A 16,035-nucleotide genomic window follows, 5' to 3' on the forward strand; every position below is an offset into this window, starting at 1 on the left:
CACTTAGTGGGTTCCATCTATATAGGTTATATATAGATTGGCTAGCGTGTGAAGCCATGGGCCTACAAAGTGGAAAGGCCGTCGCGGCTGGTGAGCGGAAAACAGCCTCAGGTCGATTGGCTGCAGGCCTCTATCATCGGTTTGCCATTTTAAGCGTGTTTCTTTTGTTTCCTTTATATATATATATACCAATATACAAGTATATGTACTCTGTACTTGCTGGACCTGCAGGGTATGCTGGTGCATACCTGGCATACCCTGTAGATTCGCCCCAGCGGCAGCGGCATCGGAGCAGGAAGGCTGGGCGACGACGGTCAGACCGATGGGTGACGGCAAAATAGATCAAGCTACCAACATAACTTATGGCAAAAACAAATTGTCAAGCGAGAAGTACGGTGAAAACAGGTTTATGGAGGAGAAATAGGGAGTTTTCTAGACTTTGAAAATTTATGAGTTAAGAAAGATATTTGATAATTTTTTATTTTTAAGGAGCTTTTTAATTAAGCTGTTGGAGAAAACTTTTTTTCCTTTTTGCTAAAAAATTAAAATAGAAAGTTGTTTTACCAAACTTTTGTAGATGCTCTTAGAGCAACTCTAATAGTTTGCTAAAACTCACTTGGCAAATCTATAGTTTTACCAAGTCTCGAAACCAAATGCCAAGTGAAAAAAGAAGCCTTCTCCAACAATTTGTTATTTGGACTTGGCAAAAGAACTTGACATCCTAGGATTTTTGCCAAAATCACAAAATTGAGCCTCCAACAAGTTGGCAAAACTAGTTGGCAAATTGAGATACACATACTGCCAAGTGATGGAGGACTTGGCATATTTGCCAAGTGAAGAGGAAATTTTGCCAAGCTCACAAAATTGCCAAGTAGTTTTGCCAACTTGTTGGAGACCGTTTTTTGTGGTTTTGGCAAAAATTCTAGGATGCCAAGTACTTTTAGCAAACAGGTTCTTGTTGGTGACTAGATTTAGCTATAGCTACGTGTAGCCAAATATCTTGGAAACATGCTTCAATTCTATCTCTCAATTTTAAAAACATCCAAACCACAGGAGAGTTGAGAAAAAACAATTCTAATTCCAAATCCACGGTCTGAATATACAGGGTGTTAGAGATTGATCTTGGAGCAACCTCCACTAATATAGTACCATTATTAATAATTAATAAAAAACCTACAAACCTAAGTGGCGTACGTACGTTCATGTTTAGGCGAGGGGCCACCCAAGAAAAGGCCACCGGCGGCATATATTGCGGTAATGCTAATAATGTGACCGGCACTATCTTGTGTTTTCCATGAACGATCGTATGTTGACCGACGCGCCCATTAGATCGAGCCAGACAGCCACTAACTCACAGCCCATTGTGAGCTTTGCGACACCTGGTGGTAGCACATGCAATATGCATGCATCTCCCTCCTGATCGTGGCTGCCACGCAATACGCACCACAATTAATAAAAGCTGACGACGGCGTGGTTAGGATCGAGAGTGTGTCGCGGAAAGGAGCAGAGCATCCTCAAATGGATTAGTTACGTGCATTTTGATCGTGTGACCTTACCTGACATGCGTGATTGACCATGATCGTCTATGTACATTATATACTGATGATGATCGTGATCGTGATGAGATGGTCAGCAGGCTACGATCGACCTGAGATCATCTCTAATGGTATCTAAAAAATTGACTCCTGGTTTTGAAAACTTCCTAAAATCATTGAGTAAAAAATATACTTCACCAACAATTCTTGTTTATTCCCGTTTCTAAAAATATATATTTTTTAGATAAAGGATTAGCAGACCAATTATTACAGAATTCAGCCCGTAGACTAGCAAACAAGTTGTATAGTGTTTTAACTTACAGCAAAACACAAGGAAAAGTAAAGTATTGACTAAGTAAGGCCAATAAATCTAGTTGACAACCATCCATTGGAACCAAAGAAATACAAAGCTGACGTCTCTAGATGCCGCCCAACTAGGGTAAGCTGATCGCGTTGATCATCATGCCATTGCAATCTTGCCCACTGCCGGAGCTAGTGAGTTTCCCTAAAAAGTACATGCAAAAAAGATTTTAGTCTATATTTGTCAAAAACCACCTCATTTTTTGTTAGCCAAACTGCCCAGCAAAGTGCCGACGCTGCTGTCAATAACATTGAATTATATTTCTTATTAGCTCTCTTTGACCACCTATTTAAAAGGTCATCTATACTTTGGGGAGGCACTATACCAAACAGTAAATGTACCGCTCCCCACAAGAATTTGACAAAAAGACAATCTAGAAAAAGATGTTGAATGGTCTCTAGAGAATGACAAAAGCAACACTTTGTGTCACCGTTCCAGTGTCGCCTAACAAGGTTATCCTTAGTTAAAATCACACCCTTTTTTAGATACCACAAATATATTTTTATTTTTGTAGGGACTTTAATTTGTCAAATATCTTGTGACATTCTCACTCCATTGTTAATTAACGCAGCATACATGGATTTGATAGAGAAACTTCCTGATGAATGTAACGCCCAGACAAAAACATCCTTTTGTTCATGTAAGTTCACATCTTGTAAGGAGGCAACAATTTTGTGCCAATCTCTTAGGTTCGTACCCACTATATTTCGGCGAAAGGAAATATTTTAGTGGGGATGAGCTAAGTATTTGTGCCACAGAGTCTTGTTTTCTTCTTACAATATTGAACAACGATGGAAATCTATCTTTTAGTGGTTTGCTTCCTAACCAAGTGTCTAACCAGAATCAGGTTTGTGACCCGTATTTCACTTTGAATGAACCAAAACCCATGAAGGTATCTTTGACATTCAACAAATTCCAGAAGTGAGAGTCTATTGGTTTTTTTAATACAGCTCCCTAGAGTCTTATCTTGTATCCTATCGATCATGGACGAAGTAACTCGCTGTCATGACTGGCCATCTTCAACACCATAGCTCACATGTTGTCTGCTCTACCTTCCGATATTCTTAGATATCATTTTAGGGTTTGTTCTCGGTCTGCTTGTGCATAAGCTTTCTACCTTGATGAAGATCTAATTTTGATGAACCTTCGGCAGTAGCAGTCGCTACTTATCATAAGCTTTCTACCTTCAAAGTGGAGTTCGATCTAAAGCTTATGCACAACTAGAATCGAGAGCAAAGCCTAATATGACATCTAAGAATAAGGTAGAGCAAACAACAAAGATTCCACTTTGAAGGTTCTAGATGTGAGCTATGGTGTCGAAGATGGCCAGTCATGACAGCAAGTTACTTCATCCATTATCGATAGGGTATATATAGAAGAATGATGATGTGTATGCTTTTAGAAACAAGAATTGTTGGTGAAGTATATTTTTTCACTTAGGATTTTAGAGAATTGCCTCAAATGTGGTGAAGTTATTACCTGCACAGAGAAGAGGTGACTCTATCCAAGCCAAATAAACCAACCAAACAAACTAGTTGCTAGCCAGATTTATATATTGTAGAAAACTAAACAAGTTTATCGTGGCTTGCTAGAGGCAGTCTTAGACTAGCCTGGGTTATTTCCTAGCCAGGCTAGAAGGAAGAAGGTAACCCAACAGACCCCTAATGTATTTATCTGACACTAAAGAGTTAGGGCTCCTTTAGAACATAGGATAGGTAAAATATAAGGAAAAAATGTAAAATTTGAGGTGGCATATTCCTCTTATCCTATAGGAATTGAATCCACAGAAAAAGTATATAAGAGAGTTACCACTCAGATGAAATACATGCCGTTGGGCATTGAAAAGCAACAGGCTAGCCGTTGCAAGTGTTGCCTAGATATATACACAAATATGTAGAAACCCCTGATACAAAGATAAGGTAATGAGCTTATATATATGCATAATAAATGGTAAACATGTTAAAGTCGGTCAACATGCATTCTCGTACAATATTAATATACTTCCTCTGCTTCAGTTTATATGCCGTTTTGATATTTTGGTAAATATACACAACTTTTATTATCTATCTAGACAATTATATATTTAGACTAGATGCATAATAGAACTGTGTACCTATAAAAATCCAGACAACCCATAATTTAGGATGAATTATAATATTATTTTCTATCAGAGATAAATGATCCGAAGTAGACAACAGTCTATGTAGGCCGAGTTGGCCGTTTGATAGGGCTCTAGACTCTATTAGAAACAATAAGTTCCGAAATTTTTGAAAAAATATTTCTCGCAAAAATGGGACTTGCTAAAATTCAGGTGCTTGAATTTTAGAATCTTTGCGGGCAACATCTATTGCATATCTTTTATGTTAAAATTACAGTTTTTGTTCATTGCAATTTATATAGACATAATCTGGAAATTTTCCGAAAATAAAAAAAATCCATTAGAGATAAAACCACAAGTGTGACAAAATTTTATTGATGTCAACACAAACACAATTAATAATTTATAACTCCAAAATTTTATTAATATTGGCGCAAAGACAATTAACAATCATTTCTATAGTTAGACAAAAGACAAAATTTGATATGTTATGATTAATAAATCACAGCGTCTACAAAGACACGACGAGAGACGTGCCACAATCGCTGATACTCAATCCATCTTAGTTTGACCTTTTCAACATCAATTTTAACCCCTCGTTTTATTTAAAAATTTATATAAAATATTATTTTTTTTTGTTATGGCTTGGTTTGTTAATTAAAGTTCTTTACATTTAACTATATCTGCACAAATTTTTTAAATAAAATAAGTGGTTAAATTTGTAATAAAAAAATTAAATGTTTTATAATTTATGATGGAAGGAGTATATAGCAAGGAGTTACGTACAGGCTTTTTGCACCAGGGAACGCGCACTATTTTTTGATGGCCTGGCCTGAACGGATAAAAAAAACAGGCGACTGATAAATAGAAATTGTGCGCAAAAATGGAATCACTTGTTAGAACCGTTTGACTGACTGTATGTGGGCCCTAGATGTCAGCCTCACGTCTTTCGCGTGCACATCTCTACAGTTCGCCGGAGAGGATCAGAGCTCCATCGCCCTACTACCGGATTCTTTGCCTTTTTGTTCGTGACACCAGTAAAAGCCTATATTACATTCGGCAAAAAGATACTCAATAAAAAAGTTATTGGAATTGTCGGCAAAGTTGTTTTTATCGAGTGTCATTTATCGGGTACTCGACAAAATCTTTGTCAAGTACCGATTTGACACTCGGCAAAATAAAACACTCAGGCAGATTTTTATTCAAAAAAATTCAAAAAAAAGAAATATTTTCTTTTAATTTGGGAAGACATCAAAGACAAAAAATAGCGGGCTATAGCGGCTGGACAGGCTTGCCGCTAAATTATTTGTATTTTTTTCGCTGTCACAACTTTCACCGCTATTACGCGCTATAGCGCCGCTAAGTTGCATTTGCTATGACAACTTTCTTCGCTATTACGCGCTATAGCACCGCTACGACAAATCTTGTCAGTGTGACTTTTAAAACTCCATCTTAGACTAGATTATTATTTCTTATTTGCAACTATGGATTTTTTGGACAATTAAGTTTTTATGAACCATATGGTAACGTCATGTTGATATTTAGTAATGTTACCTAGACTTATAAAAATATATTTTTATTCATCGAAATTCATATTTACCATATCTTTTTCATCAATTAATCGTGTGTTTTCATGTATTGTTTATAAAAATGATATCTGTCATAGCGCTGCTATAGCACCGCTATAGCTGCATAGTTGCTGAAAAAAGTTACCACTATTTTTAATAGCTCGCTATTTTAAACTTCGGCCTCTAGTGGTTAGTGGCCACCTGTCTCCATTAAAGTAGCAAGTCTCGGTATTTTTCAAACAAATTACACTGCTATATGGCCGATGGGACTCGAACCCATGATCTCTCTCGCGCATATCTTTCCTTAACCACTGCACCACACTATAGACCTGTTTTGTAGGGCTTGTCTCGACTCCATGCTCTCTCCATGGAGAAACTATTTTAAGGTAAAAAACAGAGGAGCCGGAGCCATTTTAATGAAGCCACAAATTATGGCTTCTTTAGAATGGCTCTAACTCCTCTAGAGAAGCCCCTCGTGAGAAGCCCTGCCAAACAAGCCCTATGTCTTCTGTCTATATTGTATTTCAGTTTTTTTATATTTTATACCAAATAATATGTAAATTGATTATTTAAGACCTTAAACAATTTAAAATCAAATAGTTATCAACTATAAAGTTTCATAACTTTTAGAGATCCACAATGTTTATTTAGGGAGTTTTTCCATCTAAGGTTGTTTACAAAATTTGAATTTCACATTTAGAAAATTCAAACATATTTTTGCATGACAAGATGATTTTAAATCAAAAAGTTGTCATCTACAAAGTTTCATAACATTTGGAGATCTACAAAGTTTATTTAGGAAGTTTTTTCATCCAAGATTGTTTGAAAAATTCAAATTTTAAATAAATACGTAGTTTTGCATGACAAAATGAGCTCAAATAAAAAAGTTGCCAACTATAAAATTTCATAACTTCTCGAGATCTATAAAGTTTTATTTTAGTTGTTTGGTCATTTGCTTAGGTGATTCTAATTTTTTTCACAAAACTTATATATCTCTCTTAGTTTTATAAAGTATAAGAGAGATATTTGTGATTTTTTTACTTTGTTAAATGAAGAAATGAGCAAAATAGAGGTTGTAGATCTTAAGAAGTTATATAACTTTGTAGTTGAAAACTTTTTGATTTGAATTCATTTAAGGCTTCAGAATTTGATTTGAAATTTTCTTTCTCTAGTGTTTTTTTATATTTGGCAAGAAAAGTTTTTGCCAAGTGTAAAAGAAAACACTCGATAAAAAAAATATTTGCTGAATGTTTTTTTTACCGAGTATTTTTTCTTTAGCACACGCCAAAAAGTTTTTTTACCAAGTGCCGAAAAACAGAGCCGGATTCCGCTAGCGTGATCACCGCAGTCCGCAGGGGAGGACCTCCCTCGCTGGCGCCTGTCCGAGCAAGGGAGCAGCAGCTCACTAGCTCGCTCCACTGAGGCAGTGCTTGCACTCCCACGTGCCAAGAGGACCACGTGCCAAGACGGAGCAGACAAAAAGGTCGAGCGGAATGGACGAAGCAAGGTAAACCTAAGTGTGAAACGGTTTCGCGTTTCTAGGAAGAAAGTGTTAAACTGTTTGGAACCGATTCTCCCAATTTCATCTGTGTAATTAGTTTTTATTTTGGTCTATATTTAATACTTCATGCATGCGTATAAAGATTCGATGTGACGGAGAATTTGAAAAATTTTACAAAATTTTTTTAGAACTAAATAAGGCCAAGAAGCCTAATGGACGTTTCTCTTTTCATAGGTGTTTGGTTCAGCCTTCTGTTTGTATCGAATGTTTAGATACATGTATAAGTATTAAATATAGATCATTTACGGAACTAAATGTATAGACAATAACTAATTTACGAGATAATTTTGTTCAAGCCTAATTAGTTCATAATTTGATAATATGGTGATATAATAAATATGTGCTAATGACAGATTAATTAGTCTTAATAAATTTATATGGTAGATTATCGAGAACATACTATTCGTCGATATGCGACACTCTATTTAAATACCTCCTAAATTTTAGTTGGTGCATCCAAACATCGCGAATCAAGTTTCCACGACTAAAGTTTACTCGTTCGAATATTCGACACATACATGGAGTATTAAAAATAAATTATTGTGAAACTAAATATATATAGATTGAGACTAATTTGTGAGGAGATTTTTTAAGCATAATTAGTCAATGATTATTGATAGATTAATTCATGATTGCTATAGTAAACATGTGTTAATAATAGAGTATTTAGGCTTAATAAATTTATCTCGCGGATTACAGACGAAATCTATAATTTGTTTTTTATTACCAAACGACATCTCATATAATATTTAATATGACACCTCTTAAACTTTAGTCTCCTGTCTCTACGTCTAAAACCAAATGGGTCTGAGTTTGAAAAATTATTATTTAGTCACAAACCTCCTTTTATTTATGCCATATATCTCGCACTTTGCAGGGTCACGCTTGTTTCGTTTGGTCAAACATGGACCAAAATGAATCCCATCTAGGCCTTGTTTAGTTCCAAATTTTTTTTAAAATCGACACTGTAGCACTTTCGTTTGTATTTGACAAATATTATTCAATCATAGAATAACTAGGCTCAAAAGACTCGTCTCGTCAATTCCGATCAAAATGTGCAATTAATTTTTATTTTTATCTATATTTAATACTTCGTGCATGTGTCTAAAGATTCGATGTGATGGAAAATCTAAAAAATTTTGCAAAATTTTTTGGAACTAAACAAGGCCTTAGTATTCTATCTCTCCAAAAACCACGCCATAAAGACAGACTCCCCCCCTATTCTTCTCATCAGTTATCGTCCCAAAAATTCCCATAGCCCGAGAGCTGCAGCAACGAAGGAAGAACGCCCAGCCTCGCCCTCGCCTTCCCCCCTCTCCCCACCTCTCCTACTAATCGTCGTCGCGGGCCTGCGATTCGGTGTTGCGATTCCGGCCTGGGGATTCAAGGCGGAAGGGGGGATGAAATCGCCATTGCGCAGGTTCCGGGGCTTCGCCCACCACCACCACCACCACCACCACCACCACCACCACAGGGAGAGGAAGGACCACCGCCCGCCACCCGCCAAGCTCGACGAGCTCACCTACGCCGCCCAGGTCTCGTCTCCCCGCCCCGAACGCCTCTCCTCATTCCCGACGGGTTATTGCCGCGCTGTTGCTTCTGCCGTGTGGTTACGCGCTAAAGTCGGATCGTGTGTGCTCGTCGAGGAGCCGCGATCCCGCCCCCCCCTGCTTATGCCGCGGATTTTCATGGCCCGTGTTGACCGCAGTGACTTGTTCCTGGGCCACGGTGATTTTTTAGGATCGAATGATCTTCGCTAATACATTTGTATTTACTGAGCGATGAATCCTTTTCTTCGCGTTTATTTCGTATATATGTAGTTCCACCCCCCCCCCCTTTTTTTTTTCCTTTAGACTGTGGGGATTCTTCTTAGTAAACTGTTCATATATTATTTGGATATAGTCTGTGAAATGTGTGGATTTGATCGCTTTCATGTGTTATTGTGGCCATTAGAGATTTGGAGTTCAGAAGCACTTGTTGTCCATTTTGTGGCCTGTTTCTTCCTGGTCAAAGTCCACGGCAGGAAGCTTTGGGTCGCAGAAAGTAGCTATCTAGAACTGGTCTCGCAGTCAGCAATTCAAAGTCGTCATGAGACGAACAGATCATTTGTTTAACCTGGCGTCGCCTGCTGGCCGTTATTATATTAATAACTGTGTGGAAATACGTTTTCTGAAATTTAGGAGAGATCAGTTTTTCAGCATATTCTGTCTCAGATGCGATGAACAGTTCCTGCCCTTACTGTCTGCATCTTAATGGATAAATTATGGTGAAAGCTGTTGAGACATGAATGTGATGTTGGATTAGACGCAAGTGATTGAAGTTTATTATATGGTACAAGTTTGACAGTACTACAAGCTGATCCATGGTTTGAAATTTCAGAAAAATTCACAAGTCATTCACTTTCTCATGTGAATTGTAATAGGAAGAGAAGATTTGGGGCCTACAACTGTCCTTTAATGGAAATTAAAATTGTTTAAACCACCTTTTTGTAACATGAATGAACATGGAATCGTACTTTGCAGGAAATGGAAGATATGAAGAACTGTTATGATAGCTTGCTTTCAGCTGCAGCTGCAACAACAAATAGTGTATATGGTAATTGCTATTTTTACTTATACTGAATTAAAACTGTCCCTATCGCCACATCTGATATTTTGTCTGTCATATTCTTACAATCACATGTAATCCACTCCCGCAGAGTTTGCAGAAGCCATGGAGGAAATGGGAACTTGCTTGCTTGAAAAAGCTGCATTGAACTATGATGATGATGAAAGTGGTGAGTGATTGTGTCGATCTGTAAGTACGTATGATATGGAAACTTTGTGGTTTGTTCTTACAAGTGCGTTTTAGCAAATCAAATTTCGTGTTTAGAGACAACTATGCTATTTTTTCAGCATGTCTATTTCTTTCTTGAACGTTGTATGTCATTTTGTCCGGATAAGCCCCGAAACAAAACTTTCATCCACTCAGCCCACCCCCACATAAAGAGAGACAGGTGTTGGCTGAACCTGAAACAGGAGGAGGCAGTAAAAATGGGATTTCGAAGAATGGAATACTATCCTATGGATTTGGATAGAAGTCCGTTCAGCAATCCAATTACGTGAGCTACTGAACCATGAGCTGGTATTTAAGATCTACTAGTAATATTAGTTTATTTTAGATATTTTCTTCCATTTTACCTCCAGTGCCAATTTTGGGGGTGTTCTTTTTTTGGCATCGTGGCAGACTTGTCAGCCAGTTTTGCCATACTAGTGTCCATTTATCTCTTGATAGTTGCAAGGAGAATTGCCAAATCCTTCATTTAAAACTCTTGTTAGTTGATGATACTTTTCTTCTAGCTTTTAGTGAACGTAGAAAACAAAATTCTCACGTTTGTTTTTTGGAGATACATCTTTATTTTAAGAAGTATCAGGCCTTCTTCGCTCTATTCATTTGGTCCTACCTGCAGGTAAAGTGCTGATGATGCTAGGGAAGGCCCAATTTGAACTGCAGAAGTTTGTGGATGGCTATGTAAAGTCCTTTGACACTGTTGTAAAATTGTATCAGAACATATTCTTCAATCAGCCATACAATTTAATGTATAATCTGTATGCTTACTAGTATTTTTCTTTCTTTATAGCGTACAAATATTATAAATACAATCACAAATCCATCAGAGTCCCTTCTGAAAGAGCTACAAGTTGTAGAGGTTAGATCTCCCTGATTATGCTTTTCTCAACTTCATGGAATTGTGAGCTCATCTTCAAATATTATTATTTTGCTAATGTGTTGTTCATATTGCATTCCTAAAAGAAAAACTTAATTTCTGACACTTAGTTTAGTCCATTATGTGACATGCTGTCTTTACATTTCTTTCCTACTGATTCAGGAAATGAAAGACCAATGTGATCAGAAAAGGTACACGTTTCTTGAATGTTATCTTATCCATTTTACAACCTGTGCTTTTCCTCTTTGTAAATATTTTTTCCATTTCAGAGCGGAATATGAAGCCATGCGAGCAGCCTATGGGGAGAAAGGAGGGCGATCGAGGCACTCCAAAAACGAATCATTCTCATCGGAACAACTGCAAACTTCGTTTCTTGAGTACCAAGAAGAGGCAGCATTGTTTATATTTCGCTTGAAATCACTAAAGCAAGGCCAATTTCTAAGTATTTTGACACAGGCTGCTCGTCATCATGCTGCTCAGGTAGCTTAACATGTCTTCACACAGAACTGCAACTAATGATGACTCCTATGCAGTGGTAAAGGCTACAACTATCTTACTATTATTTGGATTTTCAGTTGAGTTTTTTCAGGAAAGGGCTGAAGCATCTAGAGTCCCTGGAGCCTTGTGTCAAAGCAGTTGCTGAGAAGCAGCACATTGACTACCACTTCAGTGGACTGGATGATGACAGTAATATTGATGATTACAGCTCTTACCAGGATAATCATAGTGATGGCAGCGAATTAAGTTTTGACTACGAGATAAATGACAGGGACAAGGACCTCCTCACTTCTAGAAGTCCAATGGATGTAAGTTCTTTTCCAGCTGATCAATTCATTTGACATTATGTAACTAAGTTTCATTTTCTGAACTCAGTCCATCCTCTGTTCTTAGTGATTAATCATTCTAGCATCATCTCGCAATATGAGCAACTTTTAGATGATTACTTTAAACTAGACCAACCTAGGAGAAACTAGGTGGCATTTTATTAAGAAGAAAATAGGCAACCAAATTCGCCTCAGCAAGAGCTTGAACCTGGGTGGTCTGGGCATAGGTCCACACCCTTGACCAACTGCATAGTTCGGCTTCCTTTTTATAGATGATTAAATATGTTGCCATTTTTTTAATAAGTTCCTTTGAGGTCAGTTAACCTTCAGCTTAATAATAACTTGGTTTGGTTTAATCCCTTCATGAGGAAGGAAACAGTCTAACACTTACTTGCTTCATTTAGTTTTTTTTATCAAATAACACAGGAGAGGTGCATGTAATTTCATATTTTTTTATTAAATATGTCTATGCTTGGAAGTAGATCGAGGAATATCATATTTTGGAAAATAGATAAGATTAAAATCATGGTATACTTGCAAACTTATGATGTACTGGGTTAGGAAGGACAGCCTTTAAGTGAAACGGGTCGACCCATGGCCCCTAAAGTTGCCTTGAGGCCATAGGGTTGGGTCCAAGGCTGGGGCCAGTCAACCCATTGTCCCATTCCCATCCCTAGACACGCCACAGACAAAAATAGCTAGCCAGAGAGATCATGAAAATTTGGTACCTGGGGTAAAGGAAGCAAGGAAAATTGAGCCCCTTAGCACTTGCCATGCCCCAGAGCTGTGCTTCCCAGCTATAGATAGGATCGGAGATAAGCTCGGAGAAGCACCATTAAACACAGTTATTTCTTTGTTTCTACAAAGTTCATGAACCAACGAGTTTAGTCTCTATTGAATGGGGCCACTCACAATAGAGCAAGTTCTGCACCACCGATCAGGCGATCATCAAAAGAAATCTCCAAGGGTTGAGGGCAGAGTACAGCAAGCCCAACTTTCTGCAAAAGGAAGTACCAGAATTTCTTGGCAAACACGCATGACACCAGAAGGTGTTGGATGGTCCTGATTGTTGATCACAAAGTGGGCAGACCTCAGGATGGGAGAAACCTCGTCATGCCAAGCAATCGGCTATCCAACAGCTATTATGCACCACCACCAGCCAGAGGAAGAAGCAACATTTTCTGGGTGCCCAGGGTTTGCAAATGTGCTCCCAAGGACCAAAACTAACAGCACCCTGAAATAAAGGTTCATTAGCCGACTTGATAGGCGTCATTTATGCGTATCTGGAACATATGATGATCTAAATGCAGCTGCACCTCAGCAAGTTATCCCAGAGAGCAAGATAATCAGCAACTGCACTAATTGACAGCGCCCTGGATATCTAGGATCCATTTGCTGGTTTGTGTGATAGCTTCCAATACTCTTCTCTTACTTTCCCTTCTTTTAGGCACAATTGGAGAACCTGAACTAACACTTAATTGCAACATAATAGAAGTGGGGTTGCTAATAATTGCATATTTGCTAAAGAAACATCATGTAAAACATGTGAAGAAGATTTATACTGCTTTCTTTGAGTTGCGCCTTTTAATGTTTATGATGTCTTTTCAGCTAAGTTATAACAACTCCAAGAGGCTCTTTATATCCTTCCTTATTGATAGGAATAGAGACTTCGGTGAATAAATGCCCTCCAACAGTTTTTTTTTAATTAGATATCCAAATATTGCCATCTTCTATTCCGGATTTCTCGCTATCCAAAGGTTGAGAGCGAGTTTGTCTCTATAGAGTGCGCACAAGATATAGAGTTGTTGGAGGGTGGAAAGATATAGAGAAGATTCAAATAGCTCTCCAAATGAAGATTTAGACTGAGTTTAGGAAAGACCCTTGGAGATGCTCTTAGTCCAATCAAAGCTTATTGGTTCTGCATTTGTGCTGGGTTCATCTGTAGCCTACCCTATCTTGCTTGGGAATAAACTTTTTTGTTGTTGTATATTGTTATAAAGTGCCTGTTCTATCTCCTACATTTTGCTTATCATACTAAACTTTCAAACATTTATTTATTTGTTGATATAGTTGGATCAATCTCATCCAGTGAGTTCCCCAAGACCTCTGAAGGAACAGGAGCAGGTAGTCTTCATCTCACTAGTTATGTGCTGTACTTTTTCGTGATAAATTTGTTCATTCTCATTCATAATGACATGAATCCTCTAGGTAAACATGTACAAAGAATGACCAAACATTATGTGGGGCTTTACTCTAAACCTTTTTAAGTAATATAAGATCCACATTCTTTTGGGATTCATGTCATTATGAATCCTAAAGCGACATGTTTTTCTGGGACAATGGGGGTACAAAACAAAATCTGAATCAGGTTAGCACAATGAAGTAAATCTAAAATGTTTTTATCTTCTTTGGTATTGGTATAATATCACATCTGATGGAGGACATTAATGCAGAAATCTTTGTTATGTAAGTTTTTATATGAATATCTGTATTTTTTAGTCTGAGTCCTTGTTGGTATTTCATGCCTCAGTTCAGTAATTTATGTCCCAATGGGATGACATCTTGAGTCCTGAAATTCTTTTAACTGACACATGTTTATACAGGAAAACACTGAAGAAATAAAGGCGACTTTAGCAGTTCCTCATATGAAGCCTGAGATTGGTACCCAATCAGCACCAATTTTTGCTGAGAATGTGCCTGATCCATCTACGAGGTTTCGGAAAATGAACTTGTTAAACAGAACTGTTCACTCCTACAAACTCCCAACGCCAGCTGATGACAAGAACCCTGCTTCAGCAGTTGCTAACAAATCGCCTCATTCAGATCAACCTGAAAGTAAATCTCATGTGGCAGTAAATGTGTGGCATTCCTCTCCACTGGGTAAAGATTTTATGCCGAATTCCATGCATAGTGGACCTGTTAAGATGCCATCAAGTAATGAAGGGATATCAGCACCACTAGTTTATTCCTACTCCACTACAGATTTTAAGAAAATCAAGGCCTTCTCTGGCCCAATTCCAAGCAAGGTAGGATTGAGCAACCCCCTGTTTTCTGCAACTGATCACAAACCGTCATGGAAGCGCCCTCCCTATGTGTTGCCAACAAGACCTCATGGCCCAGGTTGGCAGTCATCTGTGCCTCCAAAAGTTACACCCAGGGTCACTTCGCTCCCAACGACTCCCAGAATAAGTGAGCTGCATGAGCTGCCCCGGCCTCCAGCAAATGTAGGCACCATGCGTCCTGGTTTGGTTGGATATTCTGGCCCTCTGGTTTCAAGACGACCGATGCCTAATGTATCCACCCATGTCTCACCCCCATCACACACAGCATCGCCACTTCCACGACCACCTGCTGCCATGACTCGCAGTTATTCCATACCTTCAAATAGTCAACGGACTCCTATTATTACTGTGGACAAATTGTTGGAGGCTAGGCATAGCAGGGAGAGCAGCGAAGTTTCCTCACCCCCAGTAACACCTATATCTCTGGCAGATGTTTCTCGAAGATCAACAACAGAAACAGTTGTTGACAAGAAAAGGATAAAGGGTAAGTTATTATTGCTGTAACTGGTTTTCATGTGTATGATTCCATAATATAATATTCATATGTTGACAAAAGCTGATAAATTTTCTGAGCAATGTACAAAACATTGATTATTGACTTGAAGCTTTTACTGATTATAGGCTTTTGATGGTCCTTAAATTCTCTTGAATAATAAATAGCGTATGAAAGTCTATTGTTTACAACTATCTGTCGCAAACATAAATAACAATAACAGGAACAACACTTGCATTTTTCGTCAGCAAATAAATAATTAATTTAGATTGTCTATAAGCTACAGTGATCAGTTTAATTCAATTTTTGCAGTGCTTATGTACTTTATTTTGGAAACTTGTAATGAATAGGTATAACATTTATTCTCTGAAATCAGAGCCATCCAACCACTTCATTCCATCATTCATTTCAATCATGCAATTTTTATAAGCATTGGGATAGAATCTAATCCACTCTTTGTTATGACAAGATTCCAAACACATACTCAAGCTTGATTGTAGAAATATAACAAGTGATTTGTGTATATCTGAATATCTTCTCTCATCTTTGCAGAATCCTTGTGAGCAGTTGAGCAACTGAACATGTTGATAATCTTAGGAAATTTTGTATGTAGTTGATTGTGTATTCTATGATCCCCTCTATAATCTCTCGTGTTCACTGTGAAAGAAAAAAAATGTAAATAAGGTTAGCATTATATTATCTCCTTGATATGCTTGTCCGAACTCTATTGGATATAGTGTATTAGTCTGCAAGAGATCGTTTGAGAAATGAACGTTGTCGATTTAGTGGTTATCTAAGCTAAATTTTAGACCGGTGTATTAGCTCTA

At 37.8% G+C, this 16,035-nt stretch overlaps 1 protein-coding gene across 2 annotated transcripts; it reads left to right on the forward strand.

Moving 5' to 3' along the window:
- LOC8070839 (uncharacterized protein At2g33490) lies at nt 8,338-16,035 on the forward strand. Of its 2 annotated transcripts, XM_002446282.2 has the most exons (11): nt 8,338-8,658; nt 9,646-9,718; nt 9,822-9,899; nt 10,572-10,633; nt 10,743-10,811; nt 10,992-11,020; nt 11,099-11,309; nt 11,405-11,635; nt 13,724-13,777; nt 14,257-15,199; nt 15,761-16,035. In XM_002446282.2, the coding sequence occupies exons 1-11, from the start codon at nt 8,524-8,526 to the stop codon at nt 15,769-15,771; spliced, it is 1,896 nt and encodes a 631-aa protein (XP_002446327.1). In that variant the 5' UTR covers nt 8,338-8,523; the 3' UTR covers nt 15,772-16,035. The 2 variants fall into 2 exon arrangements, with proteins under 2 accessions (XP_002446327.1, XP_021319006.1); XM_021463331.1 differs by lacking the exons at nt 8,338-8,658; nt 9,646-9,718; nt 9,822-9,899 and adding an exon at nt 10,018-10,223.

This window comes from Sorghum bicolor, chromosome 6 (genome assembly GCF_000003195.3).
Source record: "Sorghum bicolor cultivar BTx623 chromosome 6, Sorghum_bicolor_NCBIv3, whole genome shotgun sequence".
Classification (NCBI taxonomy): domain Eukaryota; kingdom Viridiplantae; phylum Streptophyta; class Magnoliopsida; order Poales; family Poaceae; genus Sorghum; species Sorghum bicolor.